Source organism: Platichthys flesus, chromosome 4, assembly GCF_949316205.1.
Source record: "Platichthys flesus chromosome 4, fPlaFle2.1, whole genome shotgun sequence".
In the NCBI taxonomy this organism is placed as follows: Eukaryota; Metazoa; Chordata; class Actinopteri; order Pleuronectiformes; family Pleuronectidae; genus Platichthys; species Platichthys flesus.
Window position 1 is genome coordinate 8,956,007 of NC_084948.1, and position 21,713 is coordinate 8,977,719.

Below are 21,713 nucleotides of genomic sequence, written 5' to 3' on the forward strand. Positions count from 1 at the left end.
ATCCCTTCCAGAAATGTGAGCAGACATACCAAGGTCTGCAATGGCACCAGCATTCTTAACTAATTCCCAAAGCCCACTGGCACTAGTGCAGAGAGTGAAGGGGACGCATATGGAGCTTTACTGTCAAGAAAATCACTGGATCCATACATTGTTTGGACTTAACGCATAATCCTTTCCATTGATAAAATTATGTTGAGTGTGCCTGGCTGGAAATCCACAAGTACAGGGCTTCGGCACACATGCTTTTTCCCTTCTCTGGTTTTCCTTTAATTTGCAAATCTTGTAATCTAAGCCTAGAGCAGACTGACCCAACTTCTAAACCAGCACTGCTGTAGCGGCCAAGGCTCCAATCTGTTTTCCATTTAAGTGTCAAGACGGCATCCTTTTTGGTGGTTAACAAAAGCTGTTATTTCAAAATGATTATATGCTAAAAATTGTGTGAGGACCTTAGTAAGTTTATGAACAGGCCCAATGGAAAGTACAGCGCTGCACCCGGAAGCCTTTTTCCTTCTCATCTTTGACCAGAGTGTTATTTACCAAGCACTTCTGTCGGGGGGGAAGAACCGGGCTGTGCCATTCAGCCAGAGGTCAGGGTTTCTGCTTTTCAACACAGTGCATGTTTTCAGCATTAGTGTCGGGCGACGCCTGGGTGATCCGCCAAACCGTCAGAACCCTGGTTTTCTCGGAGTCAGTGAGGACATAGGAAAAGCAGAAGCAACCGTAACGGCGTTAGGGAGACAGGGGCGGCGGTCCCTGGAAAACATCAAGAAGGTGGTCTCCATCGAGGCCCAGCTGAAGTCAGACTTCCTTATTTCATTTCCCTGAGAGGATATATTGAGTTAAAGTTTGTGTTGCTCTGGAAGACCGGCGTCTCAATGGGGGAGGGGGGGGGGGGGGGGCATGGACTGGGCCAGAGGAGGCGAGTGCAAAAGGCCTTGGGGTCTGTCATTTTCTTTAATTCACTTTCTTTCACTAAACAAAGACATGACATCCCAGAAAATCTCAGGGATCTCCACATCTGTTTATTCCCCCCTCTGTCTGCCTATGGGGGGTTCAGGTACCGCTCGCATTCCAACCCACATGATCCCATGAATCCCTTCCTAAGTTTTGGAGTTGACGCCTCTGAAGTATCAATGTAGTTAAAGTCAAGTCTGATAAAGATTCTTTCCACTTCTTCCTGACCTCTTTCACCATCCCCTTCTTTATTGATTGCACTTGTGATCATCCTGAAAGTTTTTTATGTGTTTGTGTTCCTGCTGTTTGACCTATGCTGTGAGAATCCTGCTATGCTTTTCATACAGCTAAGTTTTGTTATTTCTTCTGGTTCGTGTTATCCATATCTTCCAGCTTGTTTGCGGTTTGAATAAAAGTAGGTCGCTTGGCAGCAATCATCACTTTGCATGTATTTACAAGGGCTCACATCAAAATACCAGGCGCTGCTATGACTGTGGTCACTCAGGCTTAGTGCACTCTGTATTGCAGTATAATATTGTAAAGAGTACAGTATAACCCAGCTATTTATGATTTGTATAACTTGTGAAAATTAGCCCGAGTTCGATTCTAATGTTGTGTGCGATATAAATAAAATTGACTCGACTTAACTAGTGTTAATTCAAGTAAAAAAGACAAATGCAGGTAAGACCAGGTTAAGCGTTAAGACCTACAGCAGCTGAACAAACACGATTTCCAAATTCAACAACTAGAAACAGAAGGAAAATAAAGTCAGTCTTTTCTAGTTTACAAATGAAAGGTTTCCTGTTGGTCCAAATCCTACACCTTGTGATTTGAGTAACTAATCCACCTGCATCACATATAATGCCAAATTGATTGTTTGAACAAGGTTAATTTTGAAAATATACAGAAAGAAGTAAAGCTTTATTTGTTACTATGAGATGTGTGTGTGATGATGTGTGTGACTGTTGTGTACAGTGTGTGTGCGGCGCTATGCTTTCAACAATTCTATTTTTGTTGACCACAGCAGAGTCCTTCAATAAACTGAATGCAATAAAAAGAAGCTGTTTCCTGTCAGCTATACTGTACCACAGTATTATTATTGTGTGGTTATGTAAATAAATAGCATCTTAATGTGGCAACATCTATGAATTTATCAGACAAATCAAAGTATAGTTCAACAACACAACACAGGCAACTGAAGGTGGAGTAGAGTTGGGGGGTTTGGTTTTGGCAACTGTCAGGACTGGAGAATCTGGATGCTAGCTAGCTTCATCTGTAAATCTTAGTCCCAGTTACAACTGATGGAAAGTTCCCTCTCCCTTGAGATATCACATTCAAGAAGCCAAAAACATTTTGAGGCCAACGTGACCTTGACCTTACCTAGTTAACCAGTGAGCCCAAGTGACAGTGCCAGATTTAATGAAATCGCCTACGGGCAGTCCTCATATGTCAGTTACAGCAACAAGAGGTCACTGTGACCTTGACCTTTGGGCATTCCTTATATATTGAGTTCAGAGCAATGCAAGGTCATGTGACTTTTCAGTTCATATTTGTCTGAGTCAATGCTTGTACTGAAATTGAAGACATTCCCTCAAGCCGATATCACTTGCAAGACCTTCACCTTTGACCTTCGGCTACCAAAGTTATGTGAGTTGTTCCTTGAGTCCAAGTGAATGGTTTATCCCAATGTGAGAGGATTCTTTGATGGCGTTCAGGAGATATCACCTTCACAAGGCAAAGAATGTGCTTTGTGAGGTCACTTTTACACCTTGACCTTGACCTTTAAACACCAAAACTCATCAAGTCATCCTTGAGTCCAAGTGAATATTTGTAGCAAATGAATGCTCTCATCAGTGACTGCTGTCATGTTTGGTTGAGATATTTCTTATACCTGATCGCAGAGAACTATGAGGAAGAGGTTTAAGCTTCATTATTATGGGAGAACTCACCCAGAGGAGCCTGTGCTCTTGCAAACCCCAAGCAACGGCCTCTTCTCAGCAAAACTGTCCATCTTCAGAGGACCTGAGGAGGAAGAGCATTCACAAAGGAGGCAGATGAGAAACAGAATAAATATGGACATGACAAAGAGGGACATTCTTTAAATGAACATGCGAGGCCTCCAGTGCTGCCTACCCTCTTTCAACAGGCAGCCTATTACCATGACAGGAAACGTGCTGACTACATTAGTACGGTTTTGATATAATTCAATTATGGGCATCACACTTTTTGATGAAAGCAGACGACCCCCCCCTCCCCCTTAAAAATAGTCCCTGTATTGCAAGCTACTGAACCCTAACGCTGAGTCCCTATGCTATTTAGACTTTGGTGTTCTACCTTTTTCTGATTATCTGCTGTTTAAGCTTTAGAGAGGAAGCACTGGGGAAAATATGATTACAAAAAATCTGAACTAAAATAACCTGGAGAAATCTTCAGAATGTTAGAAGAGGAGTGTCCGTCTATTAGTTAATGTTTGGGTTTTAAGTGCGGAATTACAGCAGTTTTAAAAACTCATTGAAAAAGTAACGAAAAACCATGTTGTATGGGACTTATCCCGTACTTTCCCCTAATTGTGTCATTCTTGAAGACAGGCGGAGCATTGGGGGTTTGAGGGGATGGGGGCGCTTCGATTGAAGAAGATGTTACCCTTTAAAGGACTGTAATTTGAGGCTTTACAGTAATCAGCCCGAGTTCCTGTGGTATGGCGTAAAAGCAAAAGTGCCTTGCCTAGCAGCCTTTAACACTCCCAAGAAGGTCTTTCCTTCTTTCATGTTTCTATCATCAGTCATCCTTCCCTCTCAAGATATTGAGCTGTAACATAAATATGTCTCTCGGAGACTTAGTGAATTGGTGCATTTACTAAAAACCTACTGGGAAACCACTGCATGAATGGAGAAACTTTGATTTGATTACTTCTCGAACATTGCTGGACAAAGACCCAAGGAGTCCAGTCTGTATGTGGTCTTTAGCATGTTTGAATGTAACAGTGATGATGGGTGCATGTTTAAATAATGAGAAGCAATATAGACAAGGTGCTTATTGTAATAACTTCATGAAAACTGAACATCCCAAGTGTAACTCTACTATAAAGACATAAAGTAAACTCCACTGAAAAAGAGCCCAACAAATTATATTACATATTGCTAAATATATTCATGTTTCCTCAATTTTTCATTTGTCATTTATCAAGGGACCAATGTGGCCACATTTTGCAACACAACGGAAGATCATAGGTTGCAAACTCCAGAGAGAATGTGGATAAATCGCATTAACTCCCTTTGTAGAAGTAGCACTTCCTACTCTATTCTAGGAGAACTTTGCCTTATTACATTCAACACCTATTTTCGTGCATTTCCAAGTCCGCCCACCCATGGCTTTGCATCCCAAACAATTGGCCTTTTAATGGCTCACCACAGTGCAACACTGTTTGCGCCCTGGCAGATTGCAATCAGTGTCCTTCCCCTCAGTAGGACAATTCATATTTATTTTCTGCTGAGAGAATTGCTCTCCTCATGTGTCGAGGCGATCTGCTGCTTCTTATTACTGTGGTTTGCTTTCATCCACATCCAGCCCTCTTTAAATGCTGCCATTGTGTGTTGTTGAAATCTGCCAAAAGACCGGAACATGGACGAGGAACAAAAAGTTCTTCTCACAAAGCAGTGAGGCTATATGGCAGTTTTCACAGCACTGATTGACACCTTCAAAGATTAAATTGAAACTTTGTGTCAGGAAAGGACCTAATCAGTGGGACAGCTAAACCATTGGCTTTCAGAATGTGATCCCTGGTATTTATACAGCGCTTATCTTCCAAGTGTCTGAAAATGACCAGTGTGTTCAGTTACTGTTTCCACATTTAAATATAAAAATTCTAAACATAAAGTTGGTAAAATTAGTAGTGGGAACAGTAATTTGAATATATGCAGTGGTTTCACTATTCAGTGTTGTTGATTTAATTGTAAGTAGAAATTGCAGATCAATCTAAACTCAATACCCCATAATGGCAAAGTGAAAAGATGTTTTTATTGAGGCAGTTTATCGGACTCTTCCTGACACATCATCTGAAACTCTGTAAAACTGGCTGGTAAATATCTTAACTACCATCATCAGCTCTCACCATGGTAGCTCTATGGGGTTCACTCAGACTTGAGGCAATTCCAACATAGTCCTGGCTGTATGTGTCAGGTCATTGCTGTGCTGAAAGGTGAACCATTGCAGTGTCAAGTTGCATGTTCTCTGGAGCCGGTTTTCTGAGTCTCCCCGTCCTTCACTGTAAGTTGGCATTAGTCAGGTGATGAGCAGTCACCAGACAGTTGGAGTTGTGCCCAAAGGATTACACTTTATTCTCATCTGAGACTCTTTTATTTGTCTTCTCAGGGTCCTTTCAATGTCATCTGGCAAAATTTAAAATGGCTGTTATTGGTCTTTTATTAAAGTGAGAGTTGGCTTCTAGATCACATCTCTGACAGATGTCCTTGCTAGGTCATCCAATTTGGCAGGTCAACAAACCTGTTATTGAGGCAACCTTGCTCCTGGTAACACTCAAAGCTTTAAAAAATGGTTCTTTATGCCCTCAATTGTATTGTAGAGACTTGCTGTCTGCTTGTTTGACGTCACATGATGTTTTTTCCCTGACATGCATTGTGCCTCATGAGACCCAAGGCACACAGGTTTGCGCCTTTCTAAACTATGTCCGATAAGTTCAGTTAGTAACAGACTGGCTCAAGTTTTAGACGAATCAAAACGTAATTAAAGCTGAGAAGATATCATTTGGAATGCTAGGGTCTGAATATATTGGTTTCAGTTTTGTATTTCTACTGGGTTTGCAAAGATTTCTGGATGGAGCCAATGCTGGCCGATGTTGGGCAAGGGGAAGGGTACTCACTGAAAAGTACAAAATTGTATCAATTTAAAAAATAATTCTATAATACAATGAGGTGTGCACAATTTACTATGCATTCTTCTATTATGCTGACAAGATGCATTTGGATGAGATTATGAGCAACTTATATGAAACTTAAGAAAAGGTACAAATAGATAAAGGAGTACTACTTTGATAACGCCATTCAATATTCTCTGAAGTATGGTTATGTTCACTACACAAAGGAATTATTTTTGAACAAACAAAAGTTGTAACGTCTCCTTACACAACAGGTGCAACAAGACTAATGTGAAAGTCAACGCAAAATCTATCAAGAGTAGATTAAGTCATCGGGAGGTTTTCTGGCAGTTTTTTTTAAATGTCACTTCCCAGTAGACTAGATGGCATAATAAGGACACATTACCCAGCTCTAGAAAAAAATAATGAAAAACTTTGGACAGCATGGTAAATGATTGACTATGCTTTTATACAAGTTTAATGGCTGCATTTATTAAATAATTCAACGTTTCTAGCTTTCATGCTTGTCAGACTGTCATGGCCACCAAGTTAAGTTCAATAATATAATAATGCAAGTTATTCACAGCAGATATGACATTATCTTAAGTCAAGTTTCTTATGAAATACAAATTAACAACAATTTCCAAATGAAAATTGGTGGATTCCTACTCCTTAAATCCTTCAAAATAATGCATTTTACAAATCAATGACACCATGATGCAAACGATACCAGGGTGGGGGGGGGGGGGGTAAAAGGAATGGACAATAATGGCTGCTCAACTACTGAAGGCATCTATTTTTAAATACTCAATGTGTCATGCTGAATCCATTCCTGGGATTGATTTATGATGATCTGTTGTAATCTATTACATTAGATATTCCCATTTCTCCAACCTGTCTTGTCATTCTGGCTGCATACATTGGCTGGCTTTCATTCTATCCCATAATGACTTCTGTCGCTTACTTTTACTGCAACACACCATCTGTCAGCATATGATCATAGCTTATTGTCAGGATAATTGGTATTGCTTCTGTTCTACGAGTCTCCCTACAGCTACAAAGACATCTAAAACACACATTCGTTGTTAATGTGTGGAGATTCTGGAATTGCATTAGGCAGCAAAAGATACAATATGAGAAAGAAACTCAAATGTGGGAAAATATATTTGTTACTCTTAACAAATTGTCTTTAGTCATAAAATCTATTAAAAATGCAAAATACCATCTACAACATGCACGTTTACCTGAAGAAAATATTCAAGAATCTTGAACAGTAATTTAGACTGGAGGAGTTCGAGAGAACCGAACAGTGAGAGGTTTCCAGCAGAGCGTTGGCAGCAGAGACGCACTGACTTCAGAGGCCTGCCACCGCTAACTCGGAGCAGGCCAACAATAATCGCAGTCTGACTTGAACATTAGGATGAGGCAGCATGGAGCACTCTTTAATTTTAATGATACAGCACCACTTAAAATGCCCACAACCCCAAACTGCATTAGGATGAGCCATACAAAATTTTATTTTAAGTGTCGACCTTGAATGCTGAACCAAAGTGTTGGGGTGTTTTTTCCTCTAGGAGAGAGAGATTACAAATATACAGAGAAACTCTCATTTTTAAAAGTCCCTACGACCCTCGGGGATTTGGAAGATAAACCTGGTGTTAAATAATAAAGCTTAGGGGGCATTAGTTGGTGGCATTTCAAGGAAAAAAACATTGAAAAACCAACTGATCAATCTAGTTGTGCTGCTTTGGATCTATGTAGTTGCATACAATGGAATCTGGAACAGTGTGATGTAGCCCTTAAAAGCACAGTTGGGTTTTTTTGTTCATTGTTCATTCTTACGCCCTAATGAACCACTGTCGTGTTGTTATCATAAATGGAGTCTCCAATGATTGTCTGGTAACCTCAAAATAACAACAGGAAGTGACTGCTCCCAGCCGAGAAATAGTACTGCACATAAAAACTCTCTGTAAAACCACAACTTTATACTTTGGGTTTTGTGCAAAGTAAACAAACAAGATAAAGCACATTAATGAGAGCACTTTAGAGGTGATGTTTCTCTTTTTTTACATAACCAGGCTAGCTGCTCAGCAAGAAAAACAGCTGTTTCTGGTAGCTTCCTATTTACTCCACACGAGAATGGTATTGATCTTCTGATGCAACACGGACCAGTCCCCTTAAAGCTGAAGTGTTTCAACTCAAATGCGGTGTCATTATTAACTAAAACTGAATGAATGCAACATCACTCATTCAGTATGATCCCACTTCAATACCAATGCAACAAACAACAAATGAAAAATAGCTAAACTACATATTCGGACTGAAAAAGAAAGAGAATTTGCAGACCCAATGTTCATGTAAAGTCTCCATAGGGAGTTCAACAGAACTGCTAGTTTCAAAATAAACATGCAGATTTAGTGATCAAAGCAAAGTTGGCAGATCCATATTTAGGCTACATCCACACTACTACCTTTTAATTTGAAAACCGCATTTTCAACTTAAAACGATCTCTGCCCACATGCGTGTTTCAGCTCTATATCAGTTTTGATCCCTGTCCATACTAAGATGCCTGGAAATGCATATTACATGACCACTTATGTACACTGGGCTTGTAACCTCCAGTTTTCACAGGAAGGTGCCTGCCGGTGGACACTGGTTTATTGAATGATGGGTCGTTTACTACTCATGTAAGCTGTTGTATGATTGTAAAATACCAAAATTGAACTGCCCAAAAGCTGTTAGCAATGATAAAAGGCTCAACAACACCATGGATTATCCATGTTGCATTCTACGATTGGAACCGGGGCTAATGCCAGTTGTGTCTTCCAGAAGAGAATCATGTTATAGGAGCCTGACGATTAAGCAAAGGCTACATCCTGACCAAAACTACCCAATCAACAAACTGTTTGCATTATATTTGATATATTTTGGGGATTTTTTATCACCTTTAATGGATAGGACAGAGTAAACAAGCTGTTTTTAGTGTCTACATCATCGTTTCCAAAAATCTAAATTTCTGCCCGCCCCGACTCAACTGCAACCTCTTTCAAGCTAAAACAGGGCCAGCAGCCTTTCTAAACTGCTCTGTTTAAGCTTTAAAAGTGCGTTTCAGACAAAAACATAGTAGTGTGGATGTAGCATTGGATAAGGTTAAAGTACAGGTAAGGTACTCACTGATATGAGGTGCTGGCAGAATGCGAGCAGCTCGCACGGGACCATGACGCACCGAGAACAGCTCCTGGGCTTCGCCTGCCAACTGAAAGAAAAGATTTCATTAAGGTATCAGTACATATTTCAGGTCCATCAGGGGGAAGATGTTTTTTGCACTCATCAATTCAGACCAACATTACAGTCAAGTTTAAGCTTAACACACATATTCAGCCATTACAACAACCAGAAGTGTTGTTGTGTCTACCTGTTCCTTCACATGAGGTCTAATCAAACAAAAAGTTATATTTATTCTAAATGAATTGTGTGTGTCATTGATGTCACTAGACTGTGCGGAAAGCATTGCCGTTTTGCAGAGTTGAGGTTTTGAATATTTGAAACCAGTTAGCAGTCCTCTTCCCTGCCTGTGTTGGTGCATAACTGCTTATCTTAATTACAGCCACTTCCAGGTCAGTGAAACACTGTGAAACCCTTGATAGAGGGTATTGTGTCACATCATGTGCACATTCATGCTTGAGCATAAACATAAGGGAAACGAAGCAGGGGACCGGCTCATAACTAAACTGGTCCATAGTGCTACTCGCCATCAAAGAAATCCAAAGGTTAACTTTAAGGGCACCTTTTCCTGTTGGTTGCTGCGAGTCTGCAAACACCACATTTATCTGGTATTCATAAACAAATACCTTGGGACAAGTGTTCATTGTAGTCTCCATAATGGGGAGAATAATGTGTGAAATATCCATGAAGGATACATGTCTAGGGAGGTCTCTGCAAAACAACAAAGCACAAGGACAAATAATCATTTGTTCACACTGTAAGAAATATAATCTATTCCAACTGTGTGGAATCGACTCGTCATACAGACGGAGACAAGGGTAGGCAGAGGCGGAGGATGGGGAACAAGGGCGGTCTGGCGGTTTAAGTTTCAGCCAAACCACCGAGTAAAATCTACTGAGGACAGAAGAAAAGACCCGGCGGCATCGCGCTGGAAACGAGCTTCCTACACTTACTGTGATGGAGCCAACAAGGAAGGGTTGGGGATACGGGTTAATGCCAAGTGGGAAAGAGCCCTATGATGTCTCTGTCCCAGTCTGACTGTACGCACAAGAAACACTTCTGAAACTCCAAAGACTGTCTTGAGTTTTAATCGTGTAATCACAAAATAATAAAGAAAAAATCCCTGACTGGAAGCTCAACAAGTTTTGAGCTTTGAGTTTTGAGATATTGCAAAGTGTGTGTTACTGTCGTAAGCCTCCTTGAGGGACAAATTTCAGACATGGTTACGGTAAGTCTTCAGGAAATGAATGCGAGTCTCCAAAAGGTCCAAAAAGTGACCTACCACAATGTGTGTGTGTGGTGTGTGGTATAGTGCCTATTACTCATGTTGGGACAATCTATAACTGTTTTAAGAGTCAAATTATGGGGACTTCATAACGTGAATGATGAAAGGAGTAGACTTGTCATAAGGTTTGGGTTAAGGTGAGCAAATAGTAAATTAGTAAGGGTTAACAAGTCAGCCCCTCCAAACCTGTAGCCAAAATGAATAAGAGAAAAATACATCGGCCTCCATTCATCCATCCATCCATCCATCCATAAACCACGTATTTTTGGTTGTTTAACTGCTAAAACTTCTGTTCATCAACCAGCGTCAACGATCAAACAAGTGCATTCCAGCACATTTGTACCGGCTTGAAATTACATTTACGGATAAACATTAGAGGATGTCCTATTAGAGAGGATTTTTAAGTTTGCTGCATTTCTGGTCTATTACAGCAGACTTACAACCGCAGTGTAAAGCACTTAATGGATGCCTGTGTGTGTGTGTGTGTGTGTGTGTGTGTGTGTGTGTGTGTGTGTGTGTGTGTGTGTGTGTGCCTCAGCTGTGTTCCTATGTGATGCTGGTATATTAGGTCAATGGCCTGCACGGCTCTCAGCATGTGTAATGGCACGTTGTTCTAAGCGCAGAATGCCCCACTTTTCTATTCTTTTATGCGTTAAATTACACTGAAACCTGCATTATCACTTTACTAGTGATTTAATCTGTTTGTTTTAAGTCCTTAAGCCCATCTGAGGGGATGATCGCTCTTTTGTGCAATTAGTAGCCTTTTCAAAGTGGCGGATTTGGAGCTGCGTTTTTATTCAAAGTGCTTAAGACCTAGCAGTGGTAGATTAACACTGGAGACTCCAGCAGGTTACACGAGCGCTGATAGCAGGAATAAAACGAGGTTGGCAGCAGGGGAAGATTCCTATACAGGCAAATGGACCTGCGAGGGGAATAATGGAATTTGCTGGATTAAAATGAGACGATGGGAGGGCCGGAGGTTAATGCGTCGGGTTATTGTGCATTACCCCGCTGCTCATCCTCGTCTTACATGGCTCTGTGTGACATCCACTGCCATCCACGACGCTGCCACCATTACATTAGAGGCCTTGTGTACGCAATATGCCAAATTGCTTTTTCAAAGTTGTTTTCCCCCTGAATACTGTTATTCATTATATTCATTTCATTTGTGGCTCGGATGCTTTTGTGAAATCACAGTGTCTGCTCGTCTGCTTTAATCTCTCAAATGTAATGTCATAAGCTGTGAAGTGATATTCGGGCCATATTCACAAGTGAGTACGCTCACTACCACAGTGCTGGACATATTGGAGGTTTGGAGGGAGCAGGTGCTTTAGGGATCATACACTAAAAGGTGCCTGTTTGTAGGATTTCATAACATGCAATGTTAAAACTCAGAGTGCATGGGCCTGGACTGAGGCAGAGCAAACCGGTAGTCACTGTTTTTTTAGGTGAGGCTTCCACATGAACATGCTTGCGATGTAGACACAGAGGAATAAGCAGTGTGAAGTGCATCACGTCCACACTGCTTATTGAATAGTTAACTGGCTGCACAGCTTTTAAAACGAGTCAAAGTGAAAACAGTCTAAATTGCAGCGCTTTGAGACCAAAAGTGTTTAGTGTTCATTTTGGTCATTAACTTTATTTGCAATACATGTGATTATGTTTTCCGCAGTTTCCCTCAGAAGGTTTGTTTGAAATTTCAATTATAATTTTTCAGTAGTTTGTTCCTTAGATTAAAATCATTTTCAGGCCCCTGCTTGAAGTTTACCGCAGATATCAAACACTTTAATCCTTTTAACCAACCAAAGGAATTAGAAAAGAATTTATCCCACAGAAAAAAACACAAGGTCACGGTTAAATATATCCTGTGCAGCTTTGGAGTTTTGATTTATATGTCTCTGTCTAAATGTTGGATTTTTTTCTGTAGGCTCCTAAGAAATAAGGAAACAGTACAGAGCTACACTTTTCCCGACAATTATTTTTAGAAGGTTTTTTTGTGTGCTTTGAATTGGAAAAAGATCACTTATACCTTTTGTTAGTCTAACATATTATAGCCAAACAAAATGTGCACAGCTCATTACAGAGAATGTATTCTGTTTTTATGCCACATATTTAAATTCTCTCTCAGGCCTAAATCCGAACTAGAGACCTGAAGCATGTTTGTAATCAGGACATGCATTAACACAGACACTTGCTGCAGACACCTTTCTTCCCAGCAGGTCATTTCATCTCAACACGTAGGCAGACAGACAATTAGTCCACGACAGTCTGCCTCTTATCAGGCTGTGGTGGGCGACACCTCTCCAGTGTGAGGCGACAGTGATCTTCATCGCCTAAACACCTCTGTCAGCGTCCATATGACCAGTCAGGAGTCCCCATCTCACAAGTGTGTGAAAGCGTGTGTACACGTGTATGCTCAGACTCTGCTGGGCCATTACAGAGGGTGTCGGCTTAGCAACTGTCACAAACACTTCACGGCCACTCAAGAGCCAGAAACCGAGGCACCTTCAGTGCTTACTTAAAACCCTGCGAAAAATAAAACACAGCCCAGAAACGTCCCGTAAACGTTCAAAACTGAGAGAACACAACGGGGAGGGAGGGCATGTGATAAGAGGCTGGGGCGAGCTGTGTGAATCAGAAGTGGTGTCGGGCAGAGCAGCCTCACCACGCTCCCAGTATATTTTACTGGGTGTGGGACAGCTGTAATCCTCTGCTCCACTATAATAACTGCAACAGAAAATCCTCCAGCGGCAGAGGAGTTGCCACATCACAGCGGCCGATGTGTGCGTTCATGGGTAAAGTCAGATTGTGTCCCGCGGCCCGTGGATGTTTACAAAGAGGCTGATTAAGGACTTTAGCGTGTTTAGATCTCACAGGATGTATGTGAAGTTTGCGTGTTTCGGTGACAGCCCCCTACATGAAAGGTGATACTCAAGTGAGCCAGGGCTTCGCAGGGTTGTGGGTAATTTGTTAAGTCACAGAGCACATGAAGTCTTCTAATGATTTTCCAAGAGTGACTTTATAGAAGTGAATTTCCTAAATGAGACATATTGCCCAGGCTACTTGGTGCAAGTTCTGAGGTGAGGGCCATAATGAGAATATGTTTTAACAGAAAAACGGATTTCAACATGCAACTTGTTAAAAAGAGGTAACCCAAATATGTTGCAACACATATGTTATAGAGTAACTAGAGATAAATAAGTTAATTCAATATAGGACTCTCTCTCTGTGGTCTACATCTGATCTGTAAATAACAGATCACCTAAACCCAAATCCCCCTGATTTTACTTTCCCAGATGATCGAAAGGTCTCCATCTTGTGGCCATATTTCACATCACATCACGAAAGGGCTGAAACTGGAACAACACAGTATGTTCGGCATAGAATACGGATTAATTCACAAGCAGTTTGTTTACAAGCAGCAGTCACACTGTCAAAACCATGCAATAAAATTCAATAGCCCTTAAACTTGATAAATGAACTGAGATACACACACTTCTTCTCAACTGTGTGGTAGTTTCCAGTGATGTAATCAGGGGTGTTACACCGGACTTTGATTTTGTCTGTGACCCGTCTCCTTTGCTCTTATTCAATATAGATCATTCATTATTTTTTTATACTGCTATTATTTCTAAATATTCTATTATTACCCTAATGACTCGTGGCTATTACCCAAATACTGTCATTATAGTAATGGAGCAAATATTTTAGGACGTTGTATTAGACTGGATCAGTTTAGGAGGGAGAGGAAGAAAGATTCGACCAGGAAGCTAAACTAACAGCTTTGCAGTTGTAATTTTACTCAACTACATTTAAAAGAACAGCACTCCATGTGAACTTGTATCTAACTGTTTACATTTCCATTCTGCTCGATTCTAAAATTAACTTTTTGAGTGGCTGCACAAACTTAAACTCTCAGCCACACCTCACTAACAACATCAACCAAACACAACTCGTGCTCTGTATGTTTATTTGTCCATCTTCTTATTGTCTCCACCACCTTGGTTCAGAGAGCTGTGGAGAAGGATCTGAGGACCTGTGTTACTGCGGCGGTTGGAGGATGAAGTGCTACTGTCAAAAACATGGTCAATGCTGCCATCTAGTGGACAATAAAATGAGTGCAGTTAAAACTGCGGAGAATTATGCCACATGAAATCGAGACACCCGTTACTAAATGATTATGATTAAAAATATCAGGGTTAGTTCAAGGAACTATATATACAAAACAATTGTTATGAATTACCATTGAATATTATCATTGAATACTGAAGTGTATAATATACATATTTCAGTTTTTGGTACCTTGTTTCAAATTGTATGGATGTACATAAGATGTATTTAAGAAGTCTTCTGCTAAGTGTATACTTGAACACCAATAATAATAATTTATGAGCAGATACTCTTAACATGCTACTTTGAATATAGCTAACCTGAAATACTATATAATGGTAGGGAAGAACAGATAAGGTACTTGTTATATATTTGTCAGCAATTAATGACGCAATTGTAACCAGGAATTAAAACAATATTCAATGTGGTAAAAACAAAATGCAACACTCCTATGTGCCACAAAGGAGTTTCAAGACGTCACTTTCATTGATTGACAATAAAATATAGGTCAAGCTGAAACAAGCAAAGAATCCAGCTACAAGCATGAGGTGATATCAAGAGATCTCAGCCACAGAGAGTGAATAACACTCAAACTATCTAAAAACATGTTGATGATGAAATAAATAAGATGTGAATGCTTCGAACCTAGACGGTATTTTTTCGGAAGTAATAACCAAATTTAATTTTCCACTAATTGTGACAGTGCTGGAGCAGTTGATGTGTGACTGTTGCTGAATTGTTGTCGCTCAGCAAAGTATTAATGTATCTGCAGCAAACTGACAATAGAAACAGCAAAGCTGCACAATACACAGATACATTGACTGTGTTATTTCTTGTTGTTGTTTACTCATTATTAATCTTCAGGTACACTGATGCTTTACAGCATTAGACATGTCCTGACACGTTCCAGTGTCATAGGGTGTTTGGCTTTTGAACTCTGCATGGAATCAATATTTGCATAACACCATAACAATCAATTTGAAACATGTCAAGTGACACGATGAGCCTTATAGCTTGATTACATTTCAGTTCACAGAGTCTACCGCATAAACAAATCGATCGATGTCTAATTAGAGAGTTTTGTTTTCACGACAAAAAATGTGTGATGTATATTTCAAGTTACACAGGAAATCATCCCTTTAATTACAGACTTTACCTGAATACTTTTGGGTCAATATATCAAAAACAATAGTTATTTTTGGTGTTGATTTTTGCATCAGCCTTTTAGGTGATGTCCATGACACTTATAAGAAAATATTACACAAGTCACTTGGTTTTGGTGTAAATCTGTTCTGTCCCTATGATGATAAAAGGAGCATGGTGTGAGATGGAGGTACAATTTTGACAGGTCCATTAGCTAGTGACTTACAGATACGCCCCAGACCTGCATCCCATCCGTGTAGCCAATCATGAGGCAGAGGGGAGGGTCAGTAGTTCCACTGTGCATCTCCATGAACTCTGGGTTGCAAGCAGTGTCTGGGAAAACAGAGAGGAAGACATAACACTGTTTATTGAGAGGATGTGCTGAAAATTACAACACGTGAATTACATCAGGTGCAGTGTAATGTTTTCACTGAGATAAACCCAAGAACAAAGTCACAATAATACATATTTACTTTAGAGTCTTTTTTTTACTTTGATCAATCATCTTCACTTTTTCCTTTACTTTCATCCTGTATTCTTTAGCATTTAGGGTCATGAGCTTTTGTGATTCCGGATCCAAATGTAATTCCACTTTTAATAACCAGAATTTCACTCAGTAGAGTGAATACGTCCGCCGAGACCCAACTGTCACCTTAATCAATCAACAAACACATGAACTGGGGTGGAAACATAACCTCCGGGGTGGAGGTAAAAACAAATCCAGTATTATTCCAATAACTTTTGGTGTAGTGCATTAAGTATCAAAATTGTAGTCAAAGTGATCATCACCTAGCCTGATCACAACCATATTTAAAAGCATCATAAAGTTATTCCAAAAAAACTTAATTATAAAAATTATAAGTTCCTGAGAGTCCAGTAGATTTTAAATCAGCGACCAAACACCAGAATCCAGACTGAGAAGATAACATAGCAACTTAAACAGTGGCGGTGGGGTTCTCTCTAACAATCTAACTAGTTATTTACCCATATAGTATAGATATAGAGTTATAGATAGAAATCAATCATTGTTTTTCACTGAAGATCTCAACTGAATAATTCAAAGACGAAAGGGTCTACAAGTGTGAAGCATTGGCATCTGTGCAACGGATACACTGAAGGGAAAGACTTACCGTTGAAGTCAGCTTTCTCAAAGCGAACCCATATTATCTTCTCTTTATCATCAGTGAGTGGAGAACCAGTATATGCCTGTAGAAACACAGAAAAGAGAGCAGGCAACCATAAACAACAACAATGTTCAACATTCATGCGAAATTTAAAAAAAATCCCAAATCCTAAACTAATTTAAGTAAATATATTAAGGATAAGGATATTTGTAGAAGAATAAAGGTAAAGAGAGGCTACGGGCAGACAACATGCTGACAGCAAAGTGTGTATTATACCACATATTATCATTTTCTACATTTTACACACCTTTGTTTTTGTATGTTTGAGACCTGACATCTTTAATGTAGTTTCTTTTTACTTTTTAATGTTATCTATCATGTTTAAGTTTTTAGACTGAATTCCAAACTTTCATGAAACTTTTGTGCTTTATTTTATCCTCCATTCTTTAGTGTCTTATAGAATTTAATTTGTTAAGATGTAAAACTTACTTGACCCGACCTTAACCCTTTACAGTAAACAACTGTTTGATTTTCTTTAAAAAACAGTGAGTTGCCAAATAAGAGTTACAAAGTCTATTCCTGTATCCCTGCGTAAACTACAAATAATCTGCTCTTTTCAGGTCAAAAGCATTTTGTTAAGATATATTTGTATGCATCGCAGTTCAGAGCTGCTTTACCTCAACAGTACAGCTGTAGCCCAATACCATACCATATACTGCAGTTTGTCCAGTGTCCTGTATGTTGACATATACTGCAGTTTTACAGTGATAGAAAAGGATTTTGTGTTGTTGCACTGTCAGATATCAGTAAAAACAACTATGGAATACTACGGCCAGTATAACTCTTTCTGGAGCCGTCTCGATTCGTCTGTCTCATCCCATGATCAAGACATAATGGACTCATGAAAATCAGTCATGTTGTAGGGTGATGTGATACGACTTGCAGATGTTGTGGGTGAACTCCTGGAAGAATCAAATACCTGGGGGACGACATCCTGCAGGAAGGTCACCACGCTTTCCATGTAAGACTGCTCCCTGTGACAAGAAAAAGCTTGTCATCACTTATGATAAGGCAGTTATCCACATAACAGTATATCAAGCTCTGAATATCTCCACAACTGTTCAAAACAAATTTAGAGTCATGCTGCAGTGTTAATGACTTGCACAAGGGGAACATTTAAAGGAGTGACGCTCCTTTAAATCTAAAATATCAAATGCTGTTCTTACGTGGCAGCTTGTGCTCGCACCAGAACCCCTCCAGCACAGCGGCTCGGTCTGCGCGGGGAGTCGGACGCCATCTTCTCTCCTGTCGGTTTTTATCCTGAAAATATACAACATGATATTTTAACACGATAGCGGCACAGACACTAAATATAAAATCACGTTGCGATCACACTAACATGCACTCTATTTTTCAGCAGCATGCCTTTACATAAAGCATGCATCCTTATCCAAATAAACATGTACCAGGTGTCAATGGGGTCTTGCATTGTACTTACGGAAACCAGGTCATTAAATGAAAAACCTTTACAGTTTAGAATATCATTCAATAATAAAGCAGTTTCAAAATTTGTGAAGTTTGTACAAAATGTTACCAGTATACACAGAGAATGGTGGTGGAACAGAATGCTGAAATAGCACGTTATCAATAACATCATCTTCACTAATTAGCACAGAGTTGAATCAGCTCTTCATAATTCTCTTCATATCAATTTGATTATCCAATATTCATAGTCACTAGTCATCTTAATCAACACAATCTACAGCTTTTAAAATGGCCATGAGGGTAACATAGCCATCAGTGGACTGAAAACTGGAACCTTCTTAAAGGAGGATTTATTCGAGTGGTATTTCAATTGCATTGGTCTGAGCTGTGTTGATAGTGTGCATCATGCAGTCCAGTCCAGATCCTACTGTCACTGTTAAACAAACAGCCAGCGCACATCCAAGCATCTCCTCAACAACCAATCATCAACCAGAACGATTAACACACTGTTTCGGAACAGACAACAATTCTATTGGTGCAACAGCTGGACTCTTGCAGACGTGTCACTGTACTGTTACAGTGAGGTAAATGTTCCTGACAGTCAAACGTTCAGTTCAGCTAGTCAGTGTGTGAGTGTTCCAAAAGGCTTCTCCTTACATGTCTGTCCCCAAAACAAAAAAGTGTCAATGAGAGTGAGTGAAACAAGCTTCCTTCAGTGTGTGTGTGTGAGATCAGCCTCAGGGGCGCTCAGATAAAAGAAGACAACACCCAGCGGCCTCTTATCAGCAAAAGAAGACAGCATCTGACTGCAATGTCTCCCACTGACGCCTCTGTGTCCGAGAGCTGCTGTAGAAGACCCTGAACGTGCTGGAGGAATTCTACTGCATCTCTGGCCCCTGAGCACCGATGGATGCAGAGCAGCAGGATGGGACTGCTGCCACTGTGATGAGTGGATACTGGATGGATGCATGAAGTCAAGGATATGCAGACATGTGCCATCAGAATGCAGAGACTAACATAACCATGATAACTTCCCTGTAGTAAAACCGATGTGAATGGGTGGTAGCAGACGGTTTAGGCAAACTAGCAAATCCTCAACCAACTATTCCACACACATGTACACATGGATTCCCCCTGTCCTACATTCAACCATAACGGAACCTGCCAGAAGTAACCACTGTTCCTGACCAATGACGGAGGGTGTTGATGCTCTACAACACGTGGAGAAACCAGCCTGTAAGCTGTTTCTTTGGAGTCTACGTGATGGATAGGTCTGTTATCAGTGTGTGTGTATGTGTGTGTATGTGTGTGTGTGTGTGTGTGTGTGTGTGTGTGTGTGTGTGTGTGTGTGTGTATGAGCAACCATCAGGCTGAGCAACAACAACACAAGACCACAATGGGGCATCCAGTTAACAGCATCCCCATCGTTATGAGTTTCTCTCGCAAAACCCCACTGAGCACAATGACTGTCTCAGCCTCGGGTGGGGACATTCATTCATTTAGATTGAGCACCAGCCACCGGCGGACACACAGACAACTGTCACAACAATACAGGCTATAGGCTAATGCTAAAGTTACATAGGTGGATGAGGACCCAGCAGCTAACTTGGCTAGCTAGCATTAGCTGATCTAACTCCCCTGCAGTGCAACCTCGGGGTCCAGGACCCGGGTGTCCTGTTTCGGGAGGGGTGCTGTTGTGTCTGGAGCTACGAACCGAGCCGGTGGACGCTGACGGTCTCCTCGGGTTCGAAGTTGTGTGCTGCTTCTTGGCTCTCCACCAGAAGATGTCAAAACATAAACAAGCGAGATTTGCGGAACTGTGAGGGGGTTGGAGCCAATCGGAGCACGGGAAGGTTTTCGCTGACCCAATCAAGCAACAGTGAGGGCGGGACCATCGACAGTCTCCTATTAGAAACGGAGAATTTACAAAAATAAAAGCCTGGATGTCCCATATGGTCCCATGTTCCCAGAGATGTGTGGTCCAGTCTTTGTCTGCAGACACTGTGGATTAATGGAGGAGCAGTGGTGCAGTGCACGACATCTTGATTTGTAGTTTTGTAACTTGGCATAAAGTCTCAAATACTAAAGGAACCACAGTTTATTTAAAGTCACCATAGTGAGTATTGCTGTGTTTCCACAGTCTGATGATCAGATTGAAGCTGAGTGGGGCTGTGATGGAGTCAGATCACTGAACGCCGGCAAAGCGTTTGTTACAACAGCCTTTTTGTCATGGAATAATAAAGGAAGACGCAGGTATCACTGATCCCAGGCCTTATTGATGTCATTGCTGAGCCCTGTGGGTTTACTCACAGGCGCATGTTGAAATGGCTGAAGTGAAAAAAGGTCTGTTAGAACAATTAAGATGAAACTTCTAACGCTCAGGCAGCAGGAAACATTGTAAAGGAATATATATGTGTGTGCCCTGTGTACTGCCGTAATATAATGTGTTGTATGTTTAGCCTTCACAATTTAGTATTTATACTTTCTTTTCTTCTTAACAGATGTTGGCTCATACACACCAGCCGATAAAAATATTAAATAAGATGTTTCCTTTTGTTGACTGTAAAGGAATTCGTATTCAAACAATTTATGTTAAATATGTCAATAATAGTTCATCAAAAATAAGCTCATGGGTTGCATAAACCTTTCAAATTGATGCAACCCATCTCAAGTGGTTAAAATAACCAAAGCATGAGTTATTTAAACATGAATGGTGTATTGATTGCATGCAAGGAAAATATTCCTACTTAAAAGTATCTGGTCTACCTGAGGCATTTAAGCAAAGCCATGAATTCGATTCATTTTGCAGGCTGCCTTACATTAAGAAAAATATCTGTAATTCAGTCATCTGATCTTCTTTTCATTTGTGATGCATTGACAGATAAACATTACAAAGCCTGTTTATCTTGTTAGCCTCGTGTTACTTCAACCATGTAGGCTAAAGACGAAAGCTAGCTTAGCTTCAACCTCATAGCCTTCCAGAGTTTATGAGATTAGCTTGACCTCTGCAGTGTCTCCTCAGAATAGATGATTCCAATGCAGCTTGATTTGCTCACCACAGTTCATTTAGTGAAATCATTCAAAGCACAAACTAATTGGGGTCATTCACCTGTGTTGCTTAGATACAATCTTATATATATATATATGATCCGAACCACAAGTGTGGGACATTCCTAGACATTTTGCTATAAAGTTAAGTACCTACAAGTGTCCCACGTATTGTACTTGCCTAACACCAAGAGTGGGACATTTCTAGGCATTTTGCCTTAATGATAAGTGCCTAGAACTGTCCGGCTCATTCTAATTGGTCGGGATATTTCTAGGCATTTTTCTTTAATGTAAAGTGCCTACAAGTGTCCAACGTATTTTACATCCCTATCCACAAGTGTGGGACAATTCAAGGCTTTTTGCCTCAATGATAAGTGCCTCGAAGTGTCCGGCTCATTCTGATTGGTCTGGACATTTATAGACATTTCTGCTATAATTTTAAGTACCTACAAGTGTCCCACGTACA

At 40.4% G+C, this 21,713-nt stretch overlaps 1 protein-coding gene across 3 annotated transcripts in view; it reads right to left on the reverse strand.

Annotated features, from left to right (window-relative positions):
• bcas3 (BCAS3 microtubule associated cell migration factor) overlaps positions 1-20,011 on the reverse strand; it is a 293,175-nt gene extending 273,164 nt beyond the window's left edge. For all 3 annotated transcript variants that reach the window (XM_062386288.1, XM_062386287.1, XM_062386289.1), the window contains exons 1-7: positions 19,914-20,011; positions 17,941-18,034; positions 17,694-17,748; positions 16,721-16,796; positions 15,817-15,923; positions 9,002-9,083; positions 2,904-2,976 (exon numbers count right to left, since the gene is read on the reverse strand). In XM_062386288.1, coding sequence (XP_062242272.1) covers positions 2,904-2,976; positions 9,002-9,083; positions 15,817-15,923; positions 16,721-16,796; positions 17,694-17,748; positions 17,941-18,011 — 464 coding nt within the window. In that variant the 5' untranslated portion in view covers positions 18,012-18,034; positions 19,914-20,011. The remainder of the gene's footprint in view (positions 1-2,903; positions 2,977-9,001; positions 9,084-15,816; positions 15,924-16,720; positions 16,797-17,693; positions 17,749-17,940; positions 18,035-19,913) is intronic.
• Positions 20,012-21,713: the final 1,702 nt, after the last annotated feature.